Source organism: Castanea sativa, chromosome 4 (assembly GCF_040712315.1).
Source record: "Castanea sativa cultivar Marrone di Chiusa Pesio chromosome 4, ASM4071231v1".
Taxonomy (NCBI): domain Eukaryota; kingdom Viridiplantae; phylum Streptophyta; class Magnoliopsida; order Fagales; family Fagaceae; genus Castanea; species Castanea sativa.
Window position 1 is genome coordinate 31,403,186 of NC_134016.1, and position 23,209 is coordinate 31,426,394.

The 23,209-nt window shown below is 36.5% G+C and overlaps 1 protein-coding gene and 1 non-coding gene across 3 annotated transcripts in view; both read right to left on the reverse strand.

Annotated features, from left to right (window-relative positions):
* LOC142630321 (transcription initiation factor TFIID subunit 2) overlaps nt 1-22,798 on the reverse strand; it is a 36,203-nt gene extending 13,405 nt beyond the window's left edge. For both annotated transcript variants that reach the window (XM_075804301.1, XM_075804300.1), the window contains exons 1-13: nt 22,608-22,798; nt 22,160-22,514; nt 21,753-21,898; nt 21,569-21,635; nt 13,959-14,158; nt 13,706-13,859; nt 10,908-10,992; nt 10,695-10,786; nt 8,551-8,676; nt 8,401-8,454; nt 4,956-5,024; nt 2,118-2,215; nt 1,672-2,019 (exon numbers count right to left, since the gene is read on the reverse strand). In XM_075804301.1, coding sequence (XP_075660416.1) covers nt 1,672-2,019; nt 2,118-2,215; nt 4,956-5,024; nt 8,401-8,454; nt 8,551-8,676; nt 10,695-10,786; nt 10,908-10,992; nt 13,706-13,859; nt 13,959-14,158; nt 21,569-21,635; nt 21,753-21,898; nt 22,160-22,514; nt 22,608-22,729 — 1,916 coding nt within the window. In that variant the 5' untranslated portion in view covers nt 22,730-22,798. The remainder of the gene's footprint in view (nt 1-1,671; nt 2,020-2,117; nt 2,216-4,955; nt 5,025-8,400; nt 8,455-8,550; nt 8,677-10,694; nt 10,787-10,907; nt 10,993-13,705; nt 13,860-13,958; nt 14,159-21,568; nt 21,636-21,752; nt 21,899-22,159; nt 22,515-22,607) is intronic.
* TRNAF-GAA (transfer RNA phenylalanine (anticodon GAA)) lies at nt 18,787-18,859 on the reverse strand. Its single transcript has one exon. It is a non-coding gene; the product is annotated as a tRNA-Phe (tRNA).
* Nucleotides 22,799-23,209: the final 411 nt, after the last annotated feature.

Consider the following 23,209-nt stretch of genomic DNA (forward strand, 5'->3'; position numbering starts at 1 on the left):
GTAAAAGAGAGAAAAATAAATGAATTGGATTAAATTCAAAACAATGAACGAGGAATCAGAGCATCATATGACTTATTGACCAATCATGCTACACCAAATGGTCACTTAAAGTCATACATTACCAGTCCTATCATGTCAAGTGTTTAATTAATTTTCATGTTACACCATCATCTAGCTCACCTAATTACCAAAAAATATCAAAAATAAATCATTAATCACCAACCCTCACTCAACTTCCATTATGGTTCCCAAACACTTCATCACCACCACCATACTTATCCCACCAAATAAAAACAACTCTTGTTTGTGCCTTTCTCTTATACTCTTCAAATTAACTCACAGTTCTTGATCCAAAACTAAAATACAATTCAAAGATAGCAAGCTTCAAATCTGATGTGATAGGCCAAATCCCCCAACCCATGAGCTGGATCACAAAGCCTTGGTATGCTACACCTTCGCCAATGACCCAGGCTTCCCTCTCTCTCTCTCTCTCTCTCTCTCTCTCTCTCTCTCTCTCTCTTCTTTTTATTTAATTTTTATAATTTTATGTTTCAGTGATAATGGTTGGGCCATGGTACTCGCTCTATGGCTTTCCTTTCCTCTAGTTCAATGCAACCTAGAACTGAAAAGTATTGGGAGAGATCAACAACTGTGAGGAGGTGAGTAGAGAGGATGCAGCAATGAAGGGACGGCCATCATGACCAGCTCTACGATTTTCATGGTGTAAAAAATAAATTAACTCCTACTTGAATACAAAACCGCACAAATACATTTCCTTCAAAATTTAAAAGTATGGGCATAGAACCCAATTTATAGATAGTAAATTATCATGGAACCTCTATTAGACATTATTTCAAACACTAGACACGAATGATTAACTTGGCATGCAAAGAAATAAGAGAATTGGATATAACTGACTCCAAAAAGCCTGTCACTGGCTTCCATGCAGTTAAGCTGGAGGCCAACATGGCGGGACTGACCATAAAATCTTGCCTTGATAACTAAAGGAAGATGAAGGTGATTACATGGAGACTAGGAAGATGAAGATCTCAGCATAAGCATTTGGCAAAAGGTCCTGCCGAACATGTCACTGACTTTACAGTGAATGAATTGACTGAGTTAGGCATACAGCTTATGTGAACTTGCTTATCAAAGGATGCATAATAGATGACCCAAATGCTAGCAATGTTCATGTCATGATTCAAACCCACCTCTTTTCTTTTTTAGTTAATTTTTTATAAACTTTCTTTTTTAGTAAAAGAAGCTAATATTCCACACACTTTTTTAGGATTATAGATATCTACAATTTATATTCAATTCAATTCCAAAGGCTGGACTGGTATAACAATTATCCAATCCAATCTAGTCTAGTTCAGATAATCTAGTCCCGTGCACCAAAAAAGGCCCAAGTTCTTCACTGAAATGTATTAATCAAGGTGCCAAAACAGTAAAATCAAGATCAGGATGTCCAAGTGGTGACAGTGCTGTCAGCAAGATCATTTGCTGTTAAATTGGATGGCAAAACTGTTAACTCTTAATCCAATCCCAACAACAGAGTTTGTGTCACCAGTTGAACTATAAGAAGCTCAGTGCATTAGAGACAAACTCTAGGGAGTTAAAATTTCCCCAAAAATAAATCGGATCCTCTTTAAGCTGAAAAAAAATAAATACCTGGAGCGCATATCTAGAGCAGGTGTAACATCACCATTATCGTCAGATCCATCAGGTTTTGAACCCTTTTTGGGCTTCTGAAAGCGTCTAGCAGCAAGCTTTGAATGGCATTGTATTTCCAAGAGCTGCCATGTATCGCCAGCCATTGGCAGAATCGGATGGTCATACATACCATCAAGCTCATAAACTCTGATACTCATCATCCCAGGCCAACCAATGTCACCATCTCGGTTTTCTGAATCTGCGTAAACATTAAGAACTGATGCACTGGAATCTGGTGAAGCTGTGCACCCCCGTAACACAGCCAACTCAACCATATTCTTCCTTTTGTTATAGGAGAACCCCATCCTTATAATTATAGACCCAGGACAGAGTGTAAGCAAATAAAGTCATTACAAAAGTTTAAACATGTATTAAAGAGCAAAATTCACCAATATAAACCATACCTTAGAACTGGACACCCACACGATCCTACCCACCGAGGAAAAAAATCTTTAAGAAATGGACGTTCAAGATTTCCAACCTTATTAGCCAAGTGCCGGAACTACATCTCACAATATTAATTACATTTAGATAACTGATTTTATTTATATATACACACACACACACACACACCCTTCAACATCCAATTAAAAGCATCGTGAATTAATACTAAAGCTAAGCAACAAAAGTCCAGCAGTTATCTCTAACCACACAACTATGCAAGATATTAGAGGATACACATTCATATCATCAACACACATTTCAGCTTCAGCAAGGGTTCTTTACTAAAAACATATGCAAAGACAATCACAGTAAAATACAAAGTAGAAGCTGTAACAAAATCACAGTAAAATGGGTATATTAGCTATACACCCATAGTGAATCTATTAAATCAGAGTCATCGGACATATTTGACGGCCTACCCTGCCTAATAAGAAAGAGAAAATGAGATTTCAAACTCTATGTAGACAACTCTTGTGAATTATGTGATGTATTTGGAGGGAAAAACACCCAAAAGTGCATTATGGGATGAATCTGGAGGAAGAGAAATGCTTAAAGTTTTGGGGGTGTAAGGCTTCAGTGTTGGAATTGAAGCTTTAGTTTTAAATTCCTCTACATGATTAGATGGCTGTCACTTCTTGCTTCTCTTTTTATAATTTGTTGAAGTTTATTAGTCTTTAAAATAGAGAAGATCATGGGTCGAGTTGAGGATCAACCCACCACCCAACCCAACCAGACAATCAGATCATGTTGAGCAGGTTGAGTGAAGAGAACCCATGACCAACAGAAACAAGTCAGGCTTCGGGTTCTAAAACCCAATTCCAATTGAGATGTCAGGCAAAACCATCCAAAATGTTCCAATCATTTTCAACTGATGATTCGGGTTCCTGAACGACCCTACTTTTAAATATAGAAGTTAAGTTTTCTCATTAGGTATTTCTCTTGCATAACTTCCATATACTAGAGTTTTGTTGGGGGAGTACTAGCGAATGAATTTAAATTCCACCTTGTGGAGTGGAACAATTTTTGCTCTCCATTCATACATTGGGGTTTGGGGTTGCGAAGAGAAAATTGGATACATCTTTAATCAAGCATTAGTGGTAAAAGGTTATATGGATATTGGATGGATCATGGAAGAAAATCATATATGGAAATGGGTTATCAAATCAAAATATGGGTAAGATAGAGATCAATGGTCAACAGGGATAATGAGGCGTAACAGTCTTTGGCAAAGTATCTAGGCTGGTTGGGACATATTTGCAAGCTATATTTGATATGTGCTAGCTGGTGGTCATAGAGTGAGCTTTTGGCTTGACATTTGATGCAGGATCTAACCTTTAAAAGATTTGTTTCATGAATTATTCTCTTTTTTTTATATATAAGTAAGATTTGTTTAAAAGCAAAAAGACTACTCTTATAGTAACTCCATTCATTCCTTCATAGAGTCGATCCATAAGTAGATATATTTCATTGTCATTCTTTAGGCTACTTCGTGTCTATTTTCACAAAGTAGTCTCATTTCAATAATATTATTTTTACATATAAAAAATAAAAAATAAAAAGGACATAAGGAAGCCTAAAGAATCCAAAAGAATAAATTTATGTACAGAGAGATGACTATAAATCAAGGATGGAATTGGTACTAGTGAGTTGCCAGGTTCTAGACCTATCAAATAAAGAACCACTAAACAAAGGCAACAATTGGGTTCCACTTGTTTCCATAAATGTACAACAATTTTTTCCACCAAATTGTCCACATCAAGCATAATGTAACCAAATTCCAAATGCCGAATAAGTACTTACCAATTCAATTCCTCCAACCAAACAGTAGGTCAATGACCTTCTCCAGTAACACCCACTGAAAATCCCAAAACATCTGAATGCAAAACTCCACAATTCAAAGGCAATAGAACAGTGTAACAACAAATGATCCACCATCTCCCCATAACACCTACACATACAACACCACCCTACTAGTGTATAGCCACGTTTAATGAGATTCTCGTATGCTAGGATCTTTCCCCAATATGCAGTCCAATCAAAGAACGAGACCCGTCAAGGTCCCTTAACACTCCAAATACTCTTCCAAGGGAATGTCAGATCACATTGGCCTTTTCATGCATTATAATGTAAGCAAACATTAAGGGTCATTGGAGATGCATGGATCCATAACCTGTTAGAGGGCTCTTCTTTGGACAGAGAAATTGGTTTGGAAAACATGGCAGCTATCTAGAATAGATTATGGCCCTCCAATGTCTAATACGGAGAGGAATAATTGCACAATTAACTGGATGTATGTTGCAATCATCGAGCTGAAATCTTCATCTCTAAGATCTCTATTTGAGTGGCTAGGTACATGGGAGAGATAGTGATAGCATAGGCATTCACTTAGACTTTATAGACTCCCTTGCTTTTAGACTGTACTTTTGTTTTTTATATTGTTCTTTAAAGAGTTTTTTGTATATACCAAGTGTACATTAAATCTCCTCTTTACCAATACGGGTATTTTTTTATCAAAAAAGAACAAAGCAATTAAGAGTTCACTAAGTTGTTGATGTAAGTGTACAAGTAGATGAAGCACTAGGGTTGCACCCCTTACTTTTTAATTAGTAAGTTACACACACCTAGTGGGCCTTGAACCCATGAACTCACCCTTAATGGGAGGAGGAAGTACCAGTTGAGCGATAGCTCATTGGTAGGGTTGTACCCCTCATTACACTATCTAATTTAATTTATTACTTATCAAAAAACATTTTACAGGCAGATGATGAGAACATAAATCTATGGTAGAATGTGATTACCTCCTTTGTACTAAGAGATCTCGAAGTACGAGTTCCATCCTCAGCCCGAGAAACTATCGTCTGCAAAATCTGTATAAACAAAACAATAAAGAAAGCCATCAGTAGGCAAAAATGTGAGTTCACAATCCACAAATCACAGTTAATATTCATATCCATAAATTATAGGCAAGTGCACAACTAAAGACACAAGTAACAAATAATTGAACAATTAAAAAAGCATGAACTTCCAATGATATGTTTATAAAAGAGAATAGAGGGAGAATGTGGCCTCAGCTGCGACAGAAAGGAGCAAGAAAAATGTGATGAACAAATCATTAGCAAAGCATATTGGATCCTCATCTTTTGCTAAAAGTTACATGAAAAAGAAGAAAAAAATTATGTCTCCAATACTCTCAACAATTGTTTATTTAACAATGATGGGCATTTGAAATATTATCAGAAATTTTAAAAATCTTAAATCATGAAAGGGCATTTAAATCATCTCAAGTGCAGTTGTGCAATATATATTACTGAACAACCAATCAAAGAAGTAAATAAAAATAAATATTGAACCTCTTTATTTTTTAAATTAACAAGTTATACAATCAGTGAGTTTTATACCGAAAGCCTCACCATCCACCTTGTTCTTGTAAGATTATTATATTTGACGACTATACAGAAATTATTTGATAAATAATAAAAATGTCATACTCAGTGCACAAAACTCAATTCTGCAGGAGGAGATGATTAGTAGGTAGCCTTACTCCTAATTTTTAAACTCATTAAAAACCTGCAAAAAATATCACAGCCATAATACACTAAGAGGGTGTTTGGTTCGTTGTGATGTGTCCTTGATGTGATGCACATTATGATGATGTGACATTAAGATTTTTGGTTTATTTTATTTTTTCTAACATTACCATAATTTAAAATTACAAAATATATCACATCATCTTAATCTCATCACCTTCCTAAACAACTTAATGTTGTATTCTTGTATTGAGATTACAATAATGTAATATTACAATAACATAATATTACGGCGTAATGTAACATCAAGGCAAACCAAACGTCCTTGACTTGTATACAACCAAAGGACCCAACAAGAAGCCTTAATAAAAAAAATTAAGAAAATTTTTTTGAGATCCTTAACAAACTAATCAAGATTAGCCATATATATTCTTTTCTGTCATTCTATCTTATCCACAATTATACTCTCTGCTACCTTCTTCTTCTTAATTGACATGACATTTTTTACTACTACTACTATTGTTGTTATTATATATATATATATATATATATATATATATATATATATATATAAGTAATAGAATTTTATTGCAAATGAAAATAATGGCGAAAATGCACTTTTGGTCCCTATATTTTAGGTCAATTCCCATTTTGGTCCCAAAATTGATTTCTTTGCTAATATCATCCCTAAAGAAAGAAAATCGTTTTTAAAATGGTCCTTTCTGTCAGGCTAGAAACGGAGAAATCTTACGTGGCTAACGGAATGCCCTGTTTGCTGACGTGGCTATTAAAATATTATTAAAAAATATTATTTAGCATTTTTAAATGCCATGTCAGCATTTTAATTTTTTTAAATAAAGCCATGTCAGAAAATTTATATAAAAAAGAAATTAAATTTAAAAAAAAAAACCTTAAATCTAATTTAATTAAAAAAAAAAACTTGTTTCTCAAAAAAAAAAAATAAATAACTAGGTGTTCTTCGTGTTCTTCCCCATTAAACCTAGGAAGAACTCAAACCCAGCCAACACCATCATCCCACAGCAAAGGAGCTATTTCATTTCAGGCTTATTCTTCTCTCTCCTCTCTCACTTCTTTTCTTTGCTCTCTCTTCTCTCCCTCTGTTCTTTGTTCTCGCCAAGACCCAAACCCACCAACCCAGCACCCAACGTCGCGGAGGCTTGTTCTTCTCTCCCTCTTTTCTCTGTTCTCGCCGAGACCCAAACCCACCAACCCAGCACCCAACATCGCGGAGGCTTGTTCTTCTCTCCCTCTTTCTCTGTTCTTTGTTCTCTCTTCGTGGGTCCGCGTGGATCGAATGGTGGATCGAAGCGTGGGTTTGATTGTTCATGGGTCAGAGCGTGGATCGTAGGAGTCGTGGTCCGATTTGGTTGATTTGGTTTGTGGGTTTTTTTTTTCTTTTTTTCTTGCTGTGGATGGTGGTGATTTCTTGAGAAGTGGTGGAGGAGGAAGTGGTGATTTCTTGTTGTGGTTGATTTTTTTTTTTTTCCTGCTGCTGTGGTTTGGGGTTGTGGCTGGTGGGCGACGGTGGAAGTGGTGGTCGGATTTGTGGGTTTGGCTGTGTGGTGTGCTGTTGGTTTGGGTTTTTGTTTCTCTTGTGGTGTGCTGTTGTGGTTCTGCCAATCTGGGTCTGTGTTTGTTGTTTGGTTGCTGGGTTTGTTTTCTGGGAATGTGGGTTTGAGTTCTTCCTGGGTTTGATGGGGAAGAACACAAAGAACACTGGACACCAAGTTGTTTTTTTTTTTTTTTTTTTTGAGAAACAAGTTTTTTTTTAATTAAATTAGATTTAAGGTTTTTTTTTAAATTTAATTTCTTTTTTATATAAATTTTCTAATGTGGCTTTATTCAAAAAAATTAAAATGCTGACATGGCATTTAAATATGCCAAATAATCTTTTTTTACTAATATTTTAATAGCCACGTCAGCAAACAGGGCATTCCATTAGTCATGTAGGATTTCTCCGCTTCTAGCCTGACAAAAAGGACCATTTTAAAAACGATTTTCTTTTTTTAGGGATGACATTAGCAAAGAAATCAATTTTGGGACAAATGAAAATTGACCCAAAATATAGGGACCAAAAGTGCATTTTCGCCGAAAATAATTACTCTATGTTCATTATGATGATCATAAAGCACATAGAAGAAATACAAGCAAATCAAATAGAGGATCTAAGAGAGAGTTGAAAATAAAATGGAAGTACAATTGGTAAAAACCCCATGCCTGAGACCATTCAAACAAACAAACAAACAAAGAACAGATCAGCAAGGACTTCAATTGCTCAATATTTCTCACTCTCCTCAAAAATATGGCTGTTAAGCTCTTTCCACACTAACCACATCACGTTCACCAACGACACCAAGTTCCATATATCAAAGAACGTTTTCCTAGCCAGTTTCGCCAACCAACAAGGAGGGATGCTACATTGTCCGGCAACACCCACTCAACTCACTCTTCCTCACCAGTGCATTAATCGATCTCCTCTACACATGACCAAATCCCTCTCTAGTGACTCCCTCATATTTTCATACAACAGGAAGACTCACAAAGAAAAAACTAACATCAAAAATTCAAAAGATCAATGAACTTAAGAAGTTCTTGGAAGAGAATGAATTAGTAACCATCATTCAATCAAGACAGACCATAAGAATAAAAACTCAAAGGGGTGCTAGCCAGACAACAAAGTATGTAGGACTCTTACATTACGAAAAGACTCAGGCCCCATCTGCTTTTCCAACATTTGAATGATAGCCACCTTTAGAAAATTAGTCAATCAGAAACATGATAAAAATTATGTTAAAAGTTAAGGAAATTTGAAAGAGGGTCAAGCAATAATTCAAAGTAAACTTACAGACTTCCATGATCTTATTTTTCCATATAGACCAATGCACTGGGTTCCATACAAATCCTTACAAGATGCAGAGAAGCTCAAAGCAGTTGCACCACTATCATCAGCCATGCAAACAGCACAATTCGCCTGCACTTGTGGAAACAAAGTGGTTAATTCACATGAAATTATATAGAATCTATATAAATTTAATTCTTGCATTTCTTTTTTCCCTAAAGACAAATGGTTGCAACCATTACCTAGATTTAAACTCAACTGAACATCAACAAATTACAAATTTTGAAGCGTAGTGGGAAGATACTCATAGGTGATAATCTGACGAGGAGAGGTTTGACAATAGTGGATTCGTGTTGTACATGCAAGTCTAGTGGGGAGATAGTGGATCATCTCTTGATCCATTGTGAGTGGGCCAATCAGTTGTGGAGTTTAGCTTTTTAGATCATTTGGGGTTTCCTAGGTGCCAGAGAGAGTAATTAATCTTTTATTTGAATGGAGGGATAGGTTGGGAAAGCATTCGTCAAAAAATATTTGGAATTTGGCTCCATTATGTTTGATATGGATTATTTTGCAGGAGCGTAACAGTCACACATTTATGGATGAAGAGTGATCGAGGAATCAGCTTTTAGCATCTTTTGTTGCCACCTCGTTTGAATGGGCTTGAGCTTGCTGGATTCACATCTAGTAATTCCATTCCAATATTATAAACTCTTTCTTCTTGTACATAATCGTTTTCATCTTTTTGTTTTGTAATTATTTTGATTACTCCGTGCCTTTTTCACTTTCACAAGAAGTAGTTCGTTTTCAATAAATTACTCTACTTATCAAAAAAAAAACACACACACACACACACACACAAATTTTGAAGTGCAACAGCAGTGATATGATAAGAATTTAGTAGGATAAGGGATGTTTCGGTCTCGGAGGGCATGCGTTACTCAAATGGGACACTATTTTGGGACTCACAGTTTCGTCATTTAGTGTATGATCAGGAGTCACAATCTTTGGATTCGTTTATGGATTTGATCTATTCCCCTTCTACCATCGTATCTTTCCCATGGAAATGGTGTGGCAATCGAAGGTTCCTCTTTGGGTAGTTTTTTTCTCTTGGACAGCATCTTTAGGCAAGATTCTAACTACGGATAATCTTCGGAAGAGGCATATTGTTATACTTGAATGGCATTATATGTGCAAAAGGCGTGGAGAATCTGTGGATCATCTCCTCCTTCACTGTCCTATAGCCTATGAGATGTGGAGACGGTCTTTTGCTTGTTTAGTATTATTTGGGTGATGCCACAAATGGTTATGGATTTGTTGGATTCTTGGCCATGCAATTTCAGGCAACATCGCAATATAGTTATATGGAGGATTGTGCCGCACTATTTGATGTGGTGTATCTGGCAGGAACAAAATACTAGAAGCTTTGAGAGATGCGAACAGTCCATTCTTGAATTTAAGTCATTTTTTCTTTTTACTCTTCTCAAAAGGTGTTTAGTTTTACCATCTTTTTCTTGTCTTTCCCTTCCTGTTTTGCTTGATCATTGTAATCTGGTTTCCTGATGTTGTTGCCCCTATAGTACATTTCCTGTGTACTTGAGCTGTGTTATTTTTTATTAAAATTTTTATGTTACTTATCCAAGAAAAATTATTTAACGGTGAGAAGAATATCAATTTTTTGGTAATTGATGTTCAATGAACAATTCTAATAATAGCAAGAGTTTTTCTTTCTTTTAGAAGTACAAAAAATTTTAATAAGAAAAGAGAGGCAACAACCAAATTATGAAGATCTCTCAAGGTCAGGAAATAAAAGAAAAATATGGAATTTGCTTATACTGTAACCACCCAGAACATTGCTCAGAAATAGAAGTAGAAAAACTCACTAAAACCAGCAAAAGTGAAGAATACGAAGGATAGAAGTGACCAAAGTTTTTAAAGTATTTCCCTCGGTTTTTAAAGCACTTCCCTCATGTAATAAATCTGTTTCCTCATAAACTGGCATTAGCCAAAAGATGCACTTTACTAGCAGTCTGATTCTGGACCTTAATGTAAACAACTTTTTTTTTGGATAAGTCACCTTAATGTAAACAACTTGTTCACATGACAACAGATATTAGGTAAGAGGCATGTGCAGCACAAATGGAAAAGCAAACCTTATAACGCCGATAACGAGCTTCATTGTTCCCCAAATTTTTCTTGATAAAATAATCAGTCAAAAAACCAGCCAGACCATCCAACAGCCACTCTGGACAATGAGCATTAATTAATAGCAGAAGAAAATAAATTTTCTCAACTCTTAATTGGAATAATCAGTACCAATAATCTGAAGTCAGAAAGGCACAAACCAACATACTCTAATAGCTTACCATCATTTGGTGCCTCAGGAGTGATATATACACCAAACCACTGTCTTGCAAGGGCATACGCAAGTTTAATCCTTGTGTCTATGGTCTGTTATAACAAACATTTACCTATCAACATAATGCAGGAATAGAAAGGAAACCACTAGTTGAAGGCAGCCATTGACAAGAAAAAGGAAGACTTGTCCAATCAGAATACTGCAATCATATATGGCCTCAAAATCCTTTATATGCATTTAAATGATAAACAGCAAGCCAATAAGAATTAAGAAGCCAATATCCATGACCAGTTGTGCACTACAATTAAGTACAACTTTGGCTTTAAAATAACTTATGATGATGTTGGGAGCCTGAGGAACGTAGATTTACTTTCAACTTCCAAGCGAAGCATTTTCTAAAAGGGAAACAAAGGAAAACTTCTTTAGAGAGCTAAAATAAGCCAAACCCTATAGTTCTCGAAGGAACTAAAAAGCCAGACGAACTTTTATTGATGATCTAAAGTAAGAAGTCTTGAACAAAGCTCCCTATGGTTTTTTAATATTAAAGAACAAAACCAAAACCCTATAAATGATTAACCAAGATGTTAGATTTAGACTAATACTAACCATAAAAAGAATTAAACAAAAAACCCAACCCAAATACCCTTAGATAGCTAAAATAGGGTGAAGAGAGAATAATGCTGCTACAGTTCTCATGAATGGTAATGTATTACCACTGTGAACAGTGAATTTTATCCCCCAGTTCTGGTCCTGCATCATCAGTCTACAGGGACTAGAAGCAGTATGTTGCACAATCATAGACCAAAGTGGTGAGTAGCAAGCTTTGGCTTCTTTTGGGTTCATCTTTTAGTTAAAAGCTGTTCTTGCTTTTTGAGACATCTTGCTGTCCTATGATGATGTGAGCACTCTGTTGTTAACTTTCTCAATATCCATATGATGATTACACTCAAAAACAGAGGTAGTCAAGGCTTGTGATAATAGGGCGAGCTTAAAGAAAAAATGCATAGTAGACCATTTCTTTTTTTTGATAAGTAAGAAGTGTATTTATTAAGAAAAACTACTTTATGCGAAAATAACACGTAGTCAAATAGTACAATCAAGAGAAAAAGAAAAACAGAAAATGAATTACAAGAGAGGAGAACTTATAAACAATGGAAGGGAATCACTAGATGTGAGTCCACAAGCCCGAGACTAGTCAAACATATAACCACTAAATGAAGCAAGCAACTAGTCTCCTGAACTGTCCACACCTTCAAACATGCGTCTATTACACTCCCTCCATGAACACCACATCAGACACAACAGTACAAAATTCCAAATGTTTGACAAGTGCTTCCCCAAAGAGACATAAACATTATTTATGTGCAGACCAATTCAACTTCATAAATTCTAACAAAAAGAACCCCAACCCCCCGGGGGCAGGGGGCATGGGGTGTCATTGAGTGTATCTTTTAAAAAAGTACGAAACAAATTATCTACATTATGTAATCATTTTATTTTCTTCTAAGAATGAAAAAATTCTTTTATTCATCTATAGTCGGCTGGGAAGCACAGGTGCGGCGTTTGGGCCGCCGCACCCGCGTCCGACGCGGGGACGCGCAGGCGACGCCGCTGCCTGTGCGTCCGTGCCGCGTCAAGCATTAAAAAAATCATTTTTTCGGCGCGATTCGCGCCGATTCGCGCCAAAGGGCGCCGATTCAGGCTGACGCGCGCTGATTTGGCCCGAATCGGTCCGTATCGGGCGCAAACCGATACCGGCCGAAATATGCCGATACCAGCCGATATCGGCCGAAATATGCCGAAACCAGCCGATATTGGCCGAAATATGCCGATACCGGACGAAATCGGCTGATACCGGCCGAAATATGCCGGTACTGGCCGAAATTCAAAAAAAAAAAAAAAGGTGTAGTAGAGAGAATAGGTGCTGTTGAATGGCTTTGGAGCATGTTGTTAGACTTGGATTGGCGGGAAGTGTTTCTTCAACTTGCAATCTTAAATTTGGTCAATCTTAAATTTGAGCAATCTTCCACTTCCATATCCTATTGTTCTTAAATTTGGTATATATTTATATAATGTGAAAAAATTATGTTTAGCAATATATTAAAAGTATAAATAAAAATATTTTTAATAATTTTTTAATCGTTGCACCCGCACCCTACTTTTTCAAAAATTGCCGAGTCCCGCACCCGCACCCGAATCCCGAAACGCACCCGTGCTTCATAGATAGTCGGCAACAAGGAAGTGTAGTGTTTCCCCTCTTAAGAAATGAAGAAAATTAATATAGATGTGTAGTCTTGTAAACTCGTTAAAATAAATATACTGATCAAATTCCATTTTGAAGGCCATAATTAATTGGAGAAAAAAAAATATCAGAATATATTAAGGCAGTTCCTAAAATCAGTTGAAAGTGGTGTTATTTACTGGTACAGCAAAGAGAAAATTATGTAGCATGTCACTTGCCTAGTACAATAGTTTTGCACTTCAAGGTAGAAAGAGCCCAAAATATAATAGATTAATGCTCAGATATACCATATACATAATCTATTCTCGCTACCGCCATCCATGCAGCATTTCCCCATCCAAGATTCGCATAGTTGGTCCAGCATATTTCCATCACCTTACCATATATTTTGCATGCAATGGCCCAGCATCATAATTCATAGATATAAAATTGCATGCATCCTTTTCCCCATCATACATTAAGCAAATATGCATGCTAACACGTTTGAGTGAGTGTGTGTGCGTATAAGGTAGAAAGTTCAGCCACAATAAGTCTAATTTATAAGAGAAGAAGCAATGCCAAACCTGATCAATGACCTTCTCATCAAATAGCACTTGAGAACTAAAGATGCTCACAGAAGCCCCCAAACTCAATGAGGATACTGCCATCTCAGGCTCTATAAAAACTTGCTTGTATGACTCAAATGGAAAATCCACCGAAAGGTAATCCTTATAACAGCTAAAAAAAGTAAACGTAATGTCAAGATACAATATAAAAGGGAAAAAAATTACATCTTGAAATCAGACCAACACCAGTCACAAGACAAGGATGAAAAACCTGAATGCATTATGGAAAAATTCCACAGTATTCCGAAGCTTTAACATATTAGCAGGCAAACACATGTGTGATATGAGATTAAATTGGTGGTCAGGAAGGATTTCAAATGGTGCAACTGCCAAAGATATCCACTGAGCAGCAACAGGAACATTTAATTTATAGACATATGTTTTCCGAGAAGGATCATCCTTGCTCAAAACCTGAAAAATCAAAATGGCAGTATTCAAAATGTTAAAAACACTAAATGCCTGATTGATACAATATTGGATGACATAACTACCAAAAAAAATGACACGTTATTACTTAAGGAGTGTATCTTTCCTCCACAAGAGCTTACATCTAAAAATAACTAAGAGAAGCACCTACGATGCAAATGATTTACTCATAAGAACCACAAATATTTGATGCTTATGACAAAAGAAGAAAAAGAAGAGATGAACATCAGCCGAATTGGACCTTGGTTATTTATGAATTGAAGATTCCTCCTTTTCTCTCCCCCCCCCCCCCCCCCCCCTTTTATTTCTTTTTTTTTTGGCAGGTGGGGAGGAGATAAAACGCATAAAATAAAGAGCCACAATGATGCAAATGATTTGAGGAATCTAGCACTAGGCTGCAAATAAGCCAAGCTAATTTCCACCTACTTGTCTAGCAGCAGAATTTGGCTCACTTGTTTGTTGATTAAGCAAAACTCAAGCCTGGCTTTAGGCAATGTCTCTATCTCTTAAATTTTATTGAATAACATAAACAAAACAACTCATTAAATTTTCTAGACATATATGATGAATAGACATACCACACTTTTCAAGACACGTATGTCAAAAGGTATCTAATGAATTCGAAATTGTTCTTGAAAAATCATTATTTTCCTCATTTTGAATAATATGGACATATTCAAATTTTGTCACCTCTACATATATTCCACTCCGTTGAACGCTTAACCATGCATTTGTAAAAGTCAATCCACGTGGAGAAGTATCACAATGAATAACTTAATGTTTATTAGATATTAAAAGGAATTTCCATTTTTATGATGTGGAACTGCACCGGGGGGGGGGGGGGGGGGGGGGCCTTCGGACCAACACCTGGGAAGTAAACCAGGTTACACCTCACTCATCAGAACAGTGCATCAAGTAAGCTGGGAAAACTCCTAGTGGGTATTTGAACCCAGAATTTCTAAGCTACACCGCATCCCAAGCCTCCCACCACTACCCTGACGGGTGAAATTTAAAGGACTTTCTTAACATTAAGAAAAAAAAAAAAACTAAAATAAAACATCAACTTCCTCATAATATGTAGAAACAACACCATCAACTTGTGTACATTTAAAGGAGGAAATAATAAAGCTATCATAACTAAGTTTTGGCAGCTAGCCCCACTCCCCTTGTCTAGATATTTGGCATCAGAGCCTTTAGCACCAACATTGCCAAAAACATGAGTCCTAAATGTCTTTTTTTTCCAATTACGCCTTAAGTGCATATATATCAATTTGGCAATTTGCGGAAGCAGGTATTTGATTTAATGATATTCAACCAAAAAAAAAATTTTTGAAGCACTTGTACTAGGTTATATTTTATTTTTTGTTTGACCGGTACTTGTATTAGTCTATTATGTTCATTCTTATACATTAAGTTAACTTTATTAGTTCACACTTTTGTTAAGGCTTCTGGAGATATCTTTCATATATCCCTGAGTACAAGGTTGATGCTGCCTTTTAGGTTTCTTTCTAATGCATTATTAGTTTAAAGAAAAATATATACTTCTCTTTATTTGCAAGTATGTATGAAAAAAACATGTAAGCTTGACAGTATTATCTATGTCACTCTAAATAGAATTTGTGCTTGCAAAGAACAAATGAAATCATTAGTCATAAGCAGAACCTGTATATTCTATCAATTTAATTATATGAATTCCTCAAATTTCCCACCAAGAGCCTTGTAGCTCAACTGATTGGCACCTCCTTATATTTCCAACAACATCCAAGGTTCAAATCCCCCCTCCCCGAATTATCAATTATCAAAACAAAAAAATAAATGTCTCTAGATAATGACGACATTAGTGGGCAGCATTGGATTATTTATAAGATAGTAACAAAAATGCTTCTAGATAATTATTCAAATTTAAAATAATTGTCAAATATATCATTAGCATGTTTCATTCAAATGGCGTCACACTCCTAAGCTCCCCCAACTATATTTGTTTTATTAGCAAGTCTCTATGCATGCCAGGATGGCCATAAGACAGCCTCATTCAAAATGTCATTCACAATCAAGTACCCCATAAAAAAAATCTCACATATTATAAGAATTGCAGGGATAGCATGTCAATTCACTTGTTTTGCACTCTTTTCATGATCCTTAGCAAAAGGAACTCAATCCCTTCATTCCCCCCCCCCCCCCCCACCCCCAAGAAGTTAAAAAGGCCTTAAATTTAATTGACTTCACATATATTGAATTCCTGTCCATAAGAACCCAGGTATACACTACCCTGTATAAATAAGGTTCTTCCCTTGTTCATGAGAAGGAGAGGGTGTGGGGGACGAAGGATCTTGCCTCCAAATCAGCTTCTAATATGTTCCAATGAACTATAACTCAATTGGCACTTCCTCCACCCATAATAATGGTATTGAGGTGAGGTCTTGAGTTCAAGACCCAATGCTTGCATCTACAACTTAGTAATAATAATAAAACCCTTATAGTTTGCAATATCTTTACAGAAGAAGTCTACGACCACATGAATTTGCTTATCATTTACAATATCTTCAAAAAGGAGTCCTATGGCCGTGTCCTTGTTCATAAAAATCAAGAAGGGGGAAAGGAGCTTGCCTCTAGATTATAGCTTATGATCTGCAATATCTTTACAGAAGAGTATTATGACCACATGAATTGCTTATTATTTACAATATCTTCGAAAAGGAGTTGTATGGCCATGTAAATTGAAAATTCTTAGCTATTTGTGTTAGACAAGAGGATAAACTCAACTGATACTTCAGCCCTATCTGATCATTGTTGACTGGAATAGAATATTCTCAAATAGCTTTAGATGAAGGCTAGGGATTCCAAAAAGGTTTTCTACTTTCCTCTACCGTGCCTTTTTTTTTTTTGGAGGGATGGAATGCCAGTTATTGATCTCCTCCAACAGGTAAAAGAAAATTGTTATCCATAGATTTATAGTTTACAAATCTTTGGATATAGAAGCACCAAGCCTGAAAATGGTTCAACTTTGATTCACAAGACCAAAAAAATAAAAATATAGCAAATTTGTTAATAACATTCTTGCCATTTTGTTAATCATATTCTTCTCACCAAATATATTCTCTAGTTTAAAAATGGCATCAAACCTGAGGACAACCACACTAAGGCTGTGTTTGGTTCAGTGTAAAATATTTTCTGAGTGTAAAATAATTTCAGGTGAAAATATTTTCTGGAAAGTAAAATAATTTCAAGTGTTTGGTAACATTTTGAAAATGCAAATTTTCTACTAGTTTCTCACATTTTCTCGGTCATTTTCTCAACTTCCAAACAAATTTTATATCAAAATCCACAACACCCACACACCAACACCCACACCATCACAACAACAACATCAAAAACAAAAAAATTAGAGATCAAAGAGAGAAAGATTGAGAGATTGAGGGAAAGAGAGATCGGTCTTCAGCGGCGGCAACGATCTTCAGCGGCGGCAATGAGAACGAGATGCAAGGCTTCGATCTAGATGGCGGCGACGTTGGAGCACAGCCTGCGGTCGGTTGTCAAGATCGGAGCTCAACGGAGGATGGCTGGGGTGCGATCTCGGTGCGAACGAGCCGGTGCTGGAATGCGATCTCGGTGGTGCGGCGTGATCTAGGCGGAGGTGGGGGCGGCACGATCTAGGCTGACCTTGGCTTGGCTGGAGCGGCCGGAGCTTGGCATCGGACTGCGTGGGGAGTTGAGGTTGGTGCGTGGGCTGGAGCTGAAGTGAGGTTGGCGCGTGTGTGAGAGGAGTGTGTGAGGAGTGAGTAATTCCGGAAAGCATTTGAAGGTAAAATAGGAACGGAAATTATTTTACGGCTTGGCAAGCATTTTTTCGGTCAAACTGAATTCTATTTTCAATTTGACTTTATTTTCAGGTGTTGCCAAACATGGACCCGGGTGTAAAATATTTTCCGAAAATCATTTACACCCAAAACAAACACAGCCTAATTGTGATTTTTTCAAAGATGAGGAAATGTCTCATCTTCAAACATTCTCAAATTGTTTAGATGAAGGCATGGGATTCCAAAAAGGTCAAATTTCATATTTCTTTTATCTTGCTCCATGAATCTAAAATGGCCACAGTTTTCTATTGTCCTCTACGGTGCCTTTTTTGTTTTTTGGAGGGATGCCAGTTCTTGATCTCCAATAGGTAAAAGAAAATTTCTTTCAATAGAATTATGGATTACAAATCTTTGAATACAGAAACATCAAGCCTGAAAATGGTGCAACTTTGATTCACAAGACCAAAAAAAAAAATATATATATATATATATTGCAAATTTGTTAATAATATTCTTGGCATTTTGTTAATCATATTCTTTTCGCCAAATCTAATCTCTAGTTAGAAAATGGCATCAAACCTGAGAACAACCTCACTGATCGCAAAATTTTCAAAAATGAGATGTCTCATCTTCAAATAGTAAGTCAGAAGAAAGATTTGAAGCAGAACAAAAAGTGCTACTGCCTACTGCTACCAAAGCTATTCTCCTCTTGAAATCAAGGCTGGCAATCCACATAGAGAGATATTATCCTGATCAAGGGAGTTTTATCCAATAACTAGTCTATTACTCTAACAAAGCCCCGATCCCAGGGATGCGTGCGGTGAGCGTGGATTGAACACGCGTCCTTCAGATCTTCAGTCTGACGCTCTCCCAACTGAGCTATCCCCGCAAATTATGCACCAGTTGGGAATCGAACCCCTGTTTGCACCATGGGAAGTTATCCTATGAAGTAGCAGTAATACCCTTTACTAACATCTGGGGATGCAAAAAAGTGCCTATTTTACTTCCTCAAAACTTACTTTATCTATTTTACCATCCCATTTTACAACTCACCCAACATCCCAATTTCTATTTTTACATACAATTCATTAAAATAATATAAATTATACCAAAAAATAACATAAACAAATCAATTCTCTCTCTTCTCTCTCTTTCCTCTCTACCTTTTTGTCTCTCTTTCCTCATTAAAATAATATATATTTTTTACATCCATGTGAACAGTTGGCTCTCATATATGAAAACCAACTGCTCATAGTTGATAAAAATAAATAGAGACCCACCCCCGGATGTGGCTAGATTTTGGGTTGTTTGTTGTTAAAATAGCAACCAGAGGGTTTTTACACCCCCCAATGCTAGCGCTCGTTGGTGGCCTATAATTACTCCTCCAAACATTATGTAAAACTGAAAACTACCCTTTAATAACCACAAAAAAGAATCCACAAGTGCAAGAAATTTGAAAAATGAAAAGACAAATTTTTTTTTTTTTATATGTGAAAAGAGGAAAAGACAATTAATTGATGAGCAATTTAAGCTTAGTAAAATTGCTCTAGCCAATCTGCAGTCTATGACATTTAGAGTGACTTCAATAGCAGGCAGCCATGATCTTCTGCAAGATTGGGAATAATTTACAATTTTTTTTAAGTAAGATTTTTGGGGATTAATTTACAATATAATGACAATGAGTTCAATTATTACTTTTCTGTAAAATATTTTAACAGAAGTCGATCACTTTGCTCATGAGCTATCCCATGGAGGGGAATATTTCAAGTATTATGTGGTCCAAAATTCTTAGAGGATGCAAATTTCAAAACTAGATTTCAGTTTTCTATGAAGGAATAAGGGAGGCCTAAAGTTCCCACTAGATGCTCCACCATGTGGTTCACAACCCTAAACAACAGAATCGATAAATCAAGTTACCAACAAAATGAATTTAAGTTAATCACTTTATGACAAACCAATTTCCCTATCAGTTCAAGATCTTAAATAGTGTATTCACTGATTCATTAGCCTTCCTTTCAAATATCCCTTCCTATCCAATCACCTTTAGTGCTTGCTTCTTTGATCACTAGTTTTTTTTTATATATATAATTCAAGAGTTACAATGGGGGAGGGGGAATTGGAACCTTGGACGCCAGAGAAAACCAGTGTAGTCAAAGGCGAGCCGGGTGCTCGCCTAGGCGCCCAGGCGAGGCGAGGCGCCACTAAGGCGCCTCAAAGGCTCTAAGGCGAGGCGCCTTTAGTGAGGCGCTCGCCTTTAGAGCCTAGGCAAGCAAGGCGACCGCCTTAAGCCATGAAAAATGCGTTAAGGCGAGAGCCTCAAGTTTTTTTTTTATATAATTTTTAATTCTTAATTTTTATTTTATTTTAAAATTTTTTATAGAAGTTTGTTGTGAAACCTATTTTTAGACTATTAATTTCAAAAGGCATGTTATAAAACCTATTGTTAGTTAAATTAATTTACAAATTTGTTTTGTAAGACTTATTGTTATATAGAAGCTTATTGTAAAATGTATTGTTAGAACTAACTAATAGAGCCTAAACCATGTTAATCTTATATTGAAATAATTTGATAGACCTAATTTTTTCATGCTACACATTGAAAAACACTTCATTATAATATTATAATACACTAGGTACATATCATTTAAGTTCTATATGTATAATAAATATATTAAGAATTTGGCGCCTCGCTTTACTCGGGCTAGCGCCTTTTTGTCGCCTCATGCCTCGGGCAATACAAGGCCTTGGCGCCTTAAGGTCGCCTCTCGCCTTTGACTACCTTGGAGAAAACATTCCTACTATATTAAGTAATTGGTCAGCTGCATCTGCGGATGAGTGTGAGAGCCATTTTCTAGCTTCTTCGAGTATCAAAATTCAAAATTACACTCGAGGATCATAAGACATGTAGCTGCTATAGCTTGTTTGAGTATCATGATTCAAGATAACACTCAAGGATCATAAGACGCTAGCTGCTAAAGGTTTCTTTATCTTTTTATTAATATCTTGGTATTTTTCAAGAAAAAACTTATACCTTAGTAGTTTTCAATTAAGGATTTTGCAGGTCAATTTTTGTCTGAACACACTATTCTTTTTCTTTTTTTTACCCCTTTCTTGGCACCAGAACTTTCTAGCCAATTCTTAGCTTCTCTATTTTTCCTTGTGATTGACCTAGACATGTTCTTTTTGAGCATAATATTATTGCAACAGTTTAAAAGAATATTCTTCTTCAGACTGTAATGACCTACATGTATTCTTCTTCAGAATGCCATAAAGCCACATTAATTCTATTACAAATATTTTAATTAAACCAACCCACAATATCCTTTGTTAATTTAAAAAATGTGGAATGAGATTTACTGAGTAATGACAGTGAAAATATAAAGTGCATTTATACATTATGTATAATATGGTGTTAATGATGTAAAGCATTCAAACAATTACAGTATAGTGTACAACGTAAATTATAGCAGAGATTGAGTTTCAACCATTCTATGAAATTTTATGTTTCAAACAACAATAGACTCATCACAACAACATACATATCTTACATGGAAGTGCTCATGATTCTTGTTCTCATACACAATATAAACTATCTCACCTGATATAGCAAGCTTCCATTGCTGACAGCCACAAGATTGTTGGCAACTGTAAATTCCAGATCATAGCTGAACATGTAACACAAAACCACAATCAATAAATACCGTAATGAATTGTGAAATGGCCAAAATTACCAAGAAACACCCGCACACACATGTATGGTCATACAATCAAACTGTTCATACCAGCAGCGCTGTGAACTGTCATCCATACAAGGGAACCAGCACCGTGCACGCCTTATCTGGTTATCAGTATGTACCACATTGTCCTTAAAGTGAATCCCCGCCTCTGCTTTCTCAACCCAATATTCAATACGAATCAATCTCACATTCTGCACCCAACAAATAACCTACATGAGAAAACACTAGTAAACCTCATCACAACAACCCATTATCGCTCTCATATAACAATGGGTCTTCCATCTCCACTCAAGTTCACATTGGCAATCACACTAATACTATAAATTACTTAACACCCAGTAGTCGAAAAATGGATACTTATTATATAAACACATACATATAGAAATGGAAGCTACCAGCTAAATTTCAAGCATAACTACCGAAACCCTAAACCCTGAGATAGAAACTATAACCTGCTGCTTGGCCTCGCCGGCCGGATGGAACCCGTTCTCGGCTACTACCGGTGGCTGCTCGGGCTGTTCATTCACACTCACACTCTTCAAACCCTTGCAGCAATTAATCAACAAATTGGGGATCAATTCCCTCTCGAGTGCCGATATATACACGGAAGTGGCCACATCGGCAGCAGAGCTCGGCGTGGACACCGCGCTCCACCTCTTGTCGCTCTCCACATTACGAGCGTACGGGTGGGGGTAGTACTCGAACTCGGCAGGCTCTCCGTCGACCAAAACACTCCCAATCCCCAAATTCTCGGCGTGTAACCCTACAATCCCGATCTCCGGCACCGCAATTTCCAGCTCCGTGTGCCTGAAAAAGCAAGAAACGAAAAGGAAATGCGTAATTTGGCAAAGAAATACATGAGAGAGAGAGAGAGAGATAGGGTTTTGAGATGTGGCGGACCCGTGGATTTGGCGGTGGTCGAGGTCGATGGAGAGGCAGAGCTTTTGGTGGCGGACTTGGGCAGCGGAATTGTTGTCAGACTTAGCAGCGTCGTCGTTTTTGGGCTTGCGAGGCTTCGCCATGGCTAATTGGGAGTGTAGTGCATGTGTCTGCAGGGGAAGGGTGGTATTTATAAAAAGAAATGAAAGGCACTCACGGGCTCTCCTTGGTTTTTAGAGCCCATCTAATTGGTGACGTTGTGCCCTAGCGTATTTGGATTGTCCTTCGGTCGCAGATGTGACTTTTCTTCTTTCTTTTTTCTCTTTTTTTTTTGGGGAAAGTTTCTTTTGTTTTTTGAGGATTTTTTTTTTTTTTTTTTTTTTTTGAAAGTGTATTGGACTCTTTTTTTTTTTTTTTTTCTTGATTGGCCTTGCTAATAAGTATTTTAGGAAACTTATGGTGTGTTTTGTATAAACCATTGGAAAATTATGTTTTAAGTTTAAAATGAGTATTTGTAAAAAAAGTTATCAGAAATTATGGTTATAAATCAGAGTTTTGAGATTTAAAAACATTTTTTACACTTTCAAAATACTTAACAAAATTAATCATTATTAGATTTGATT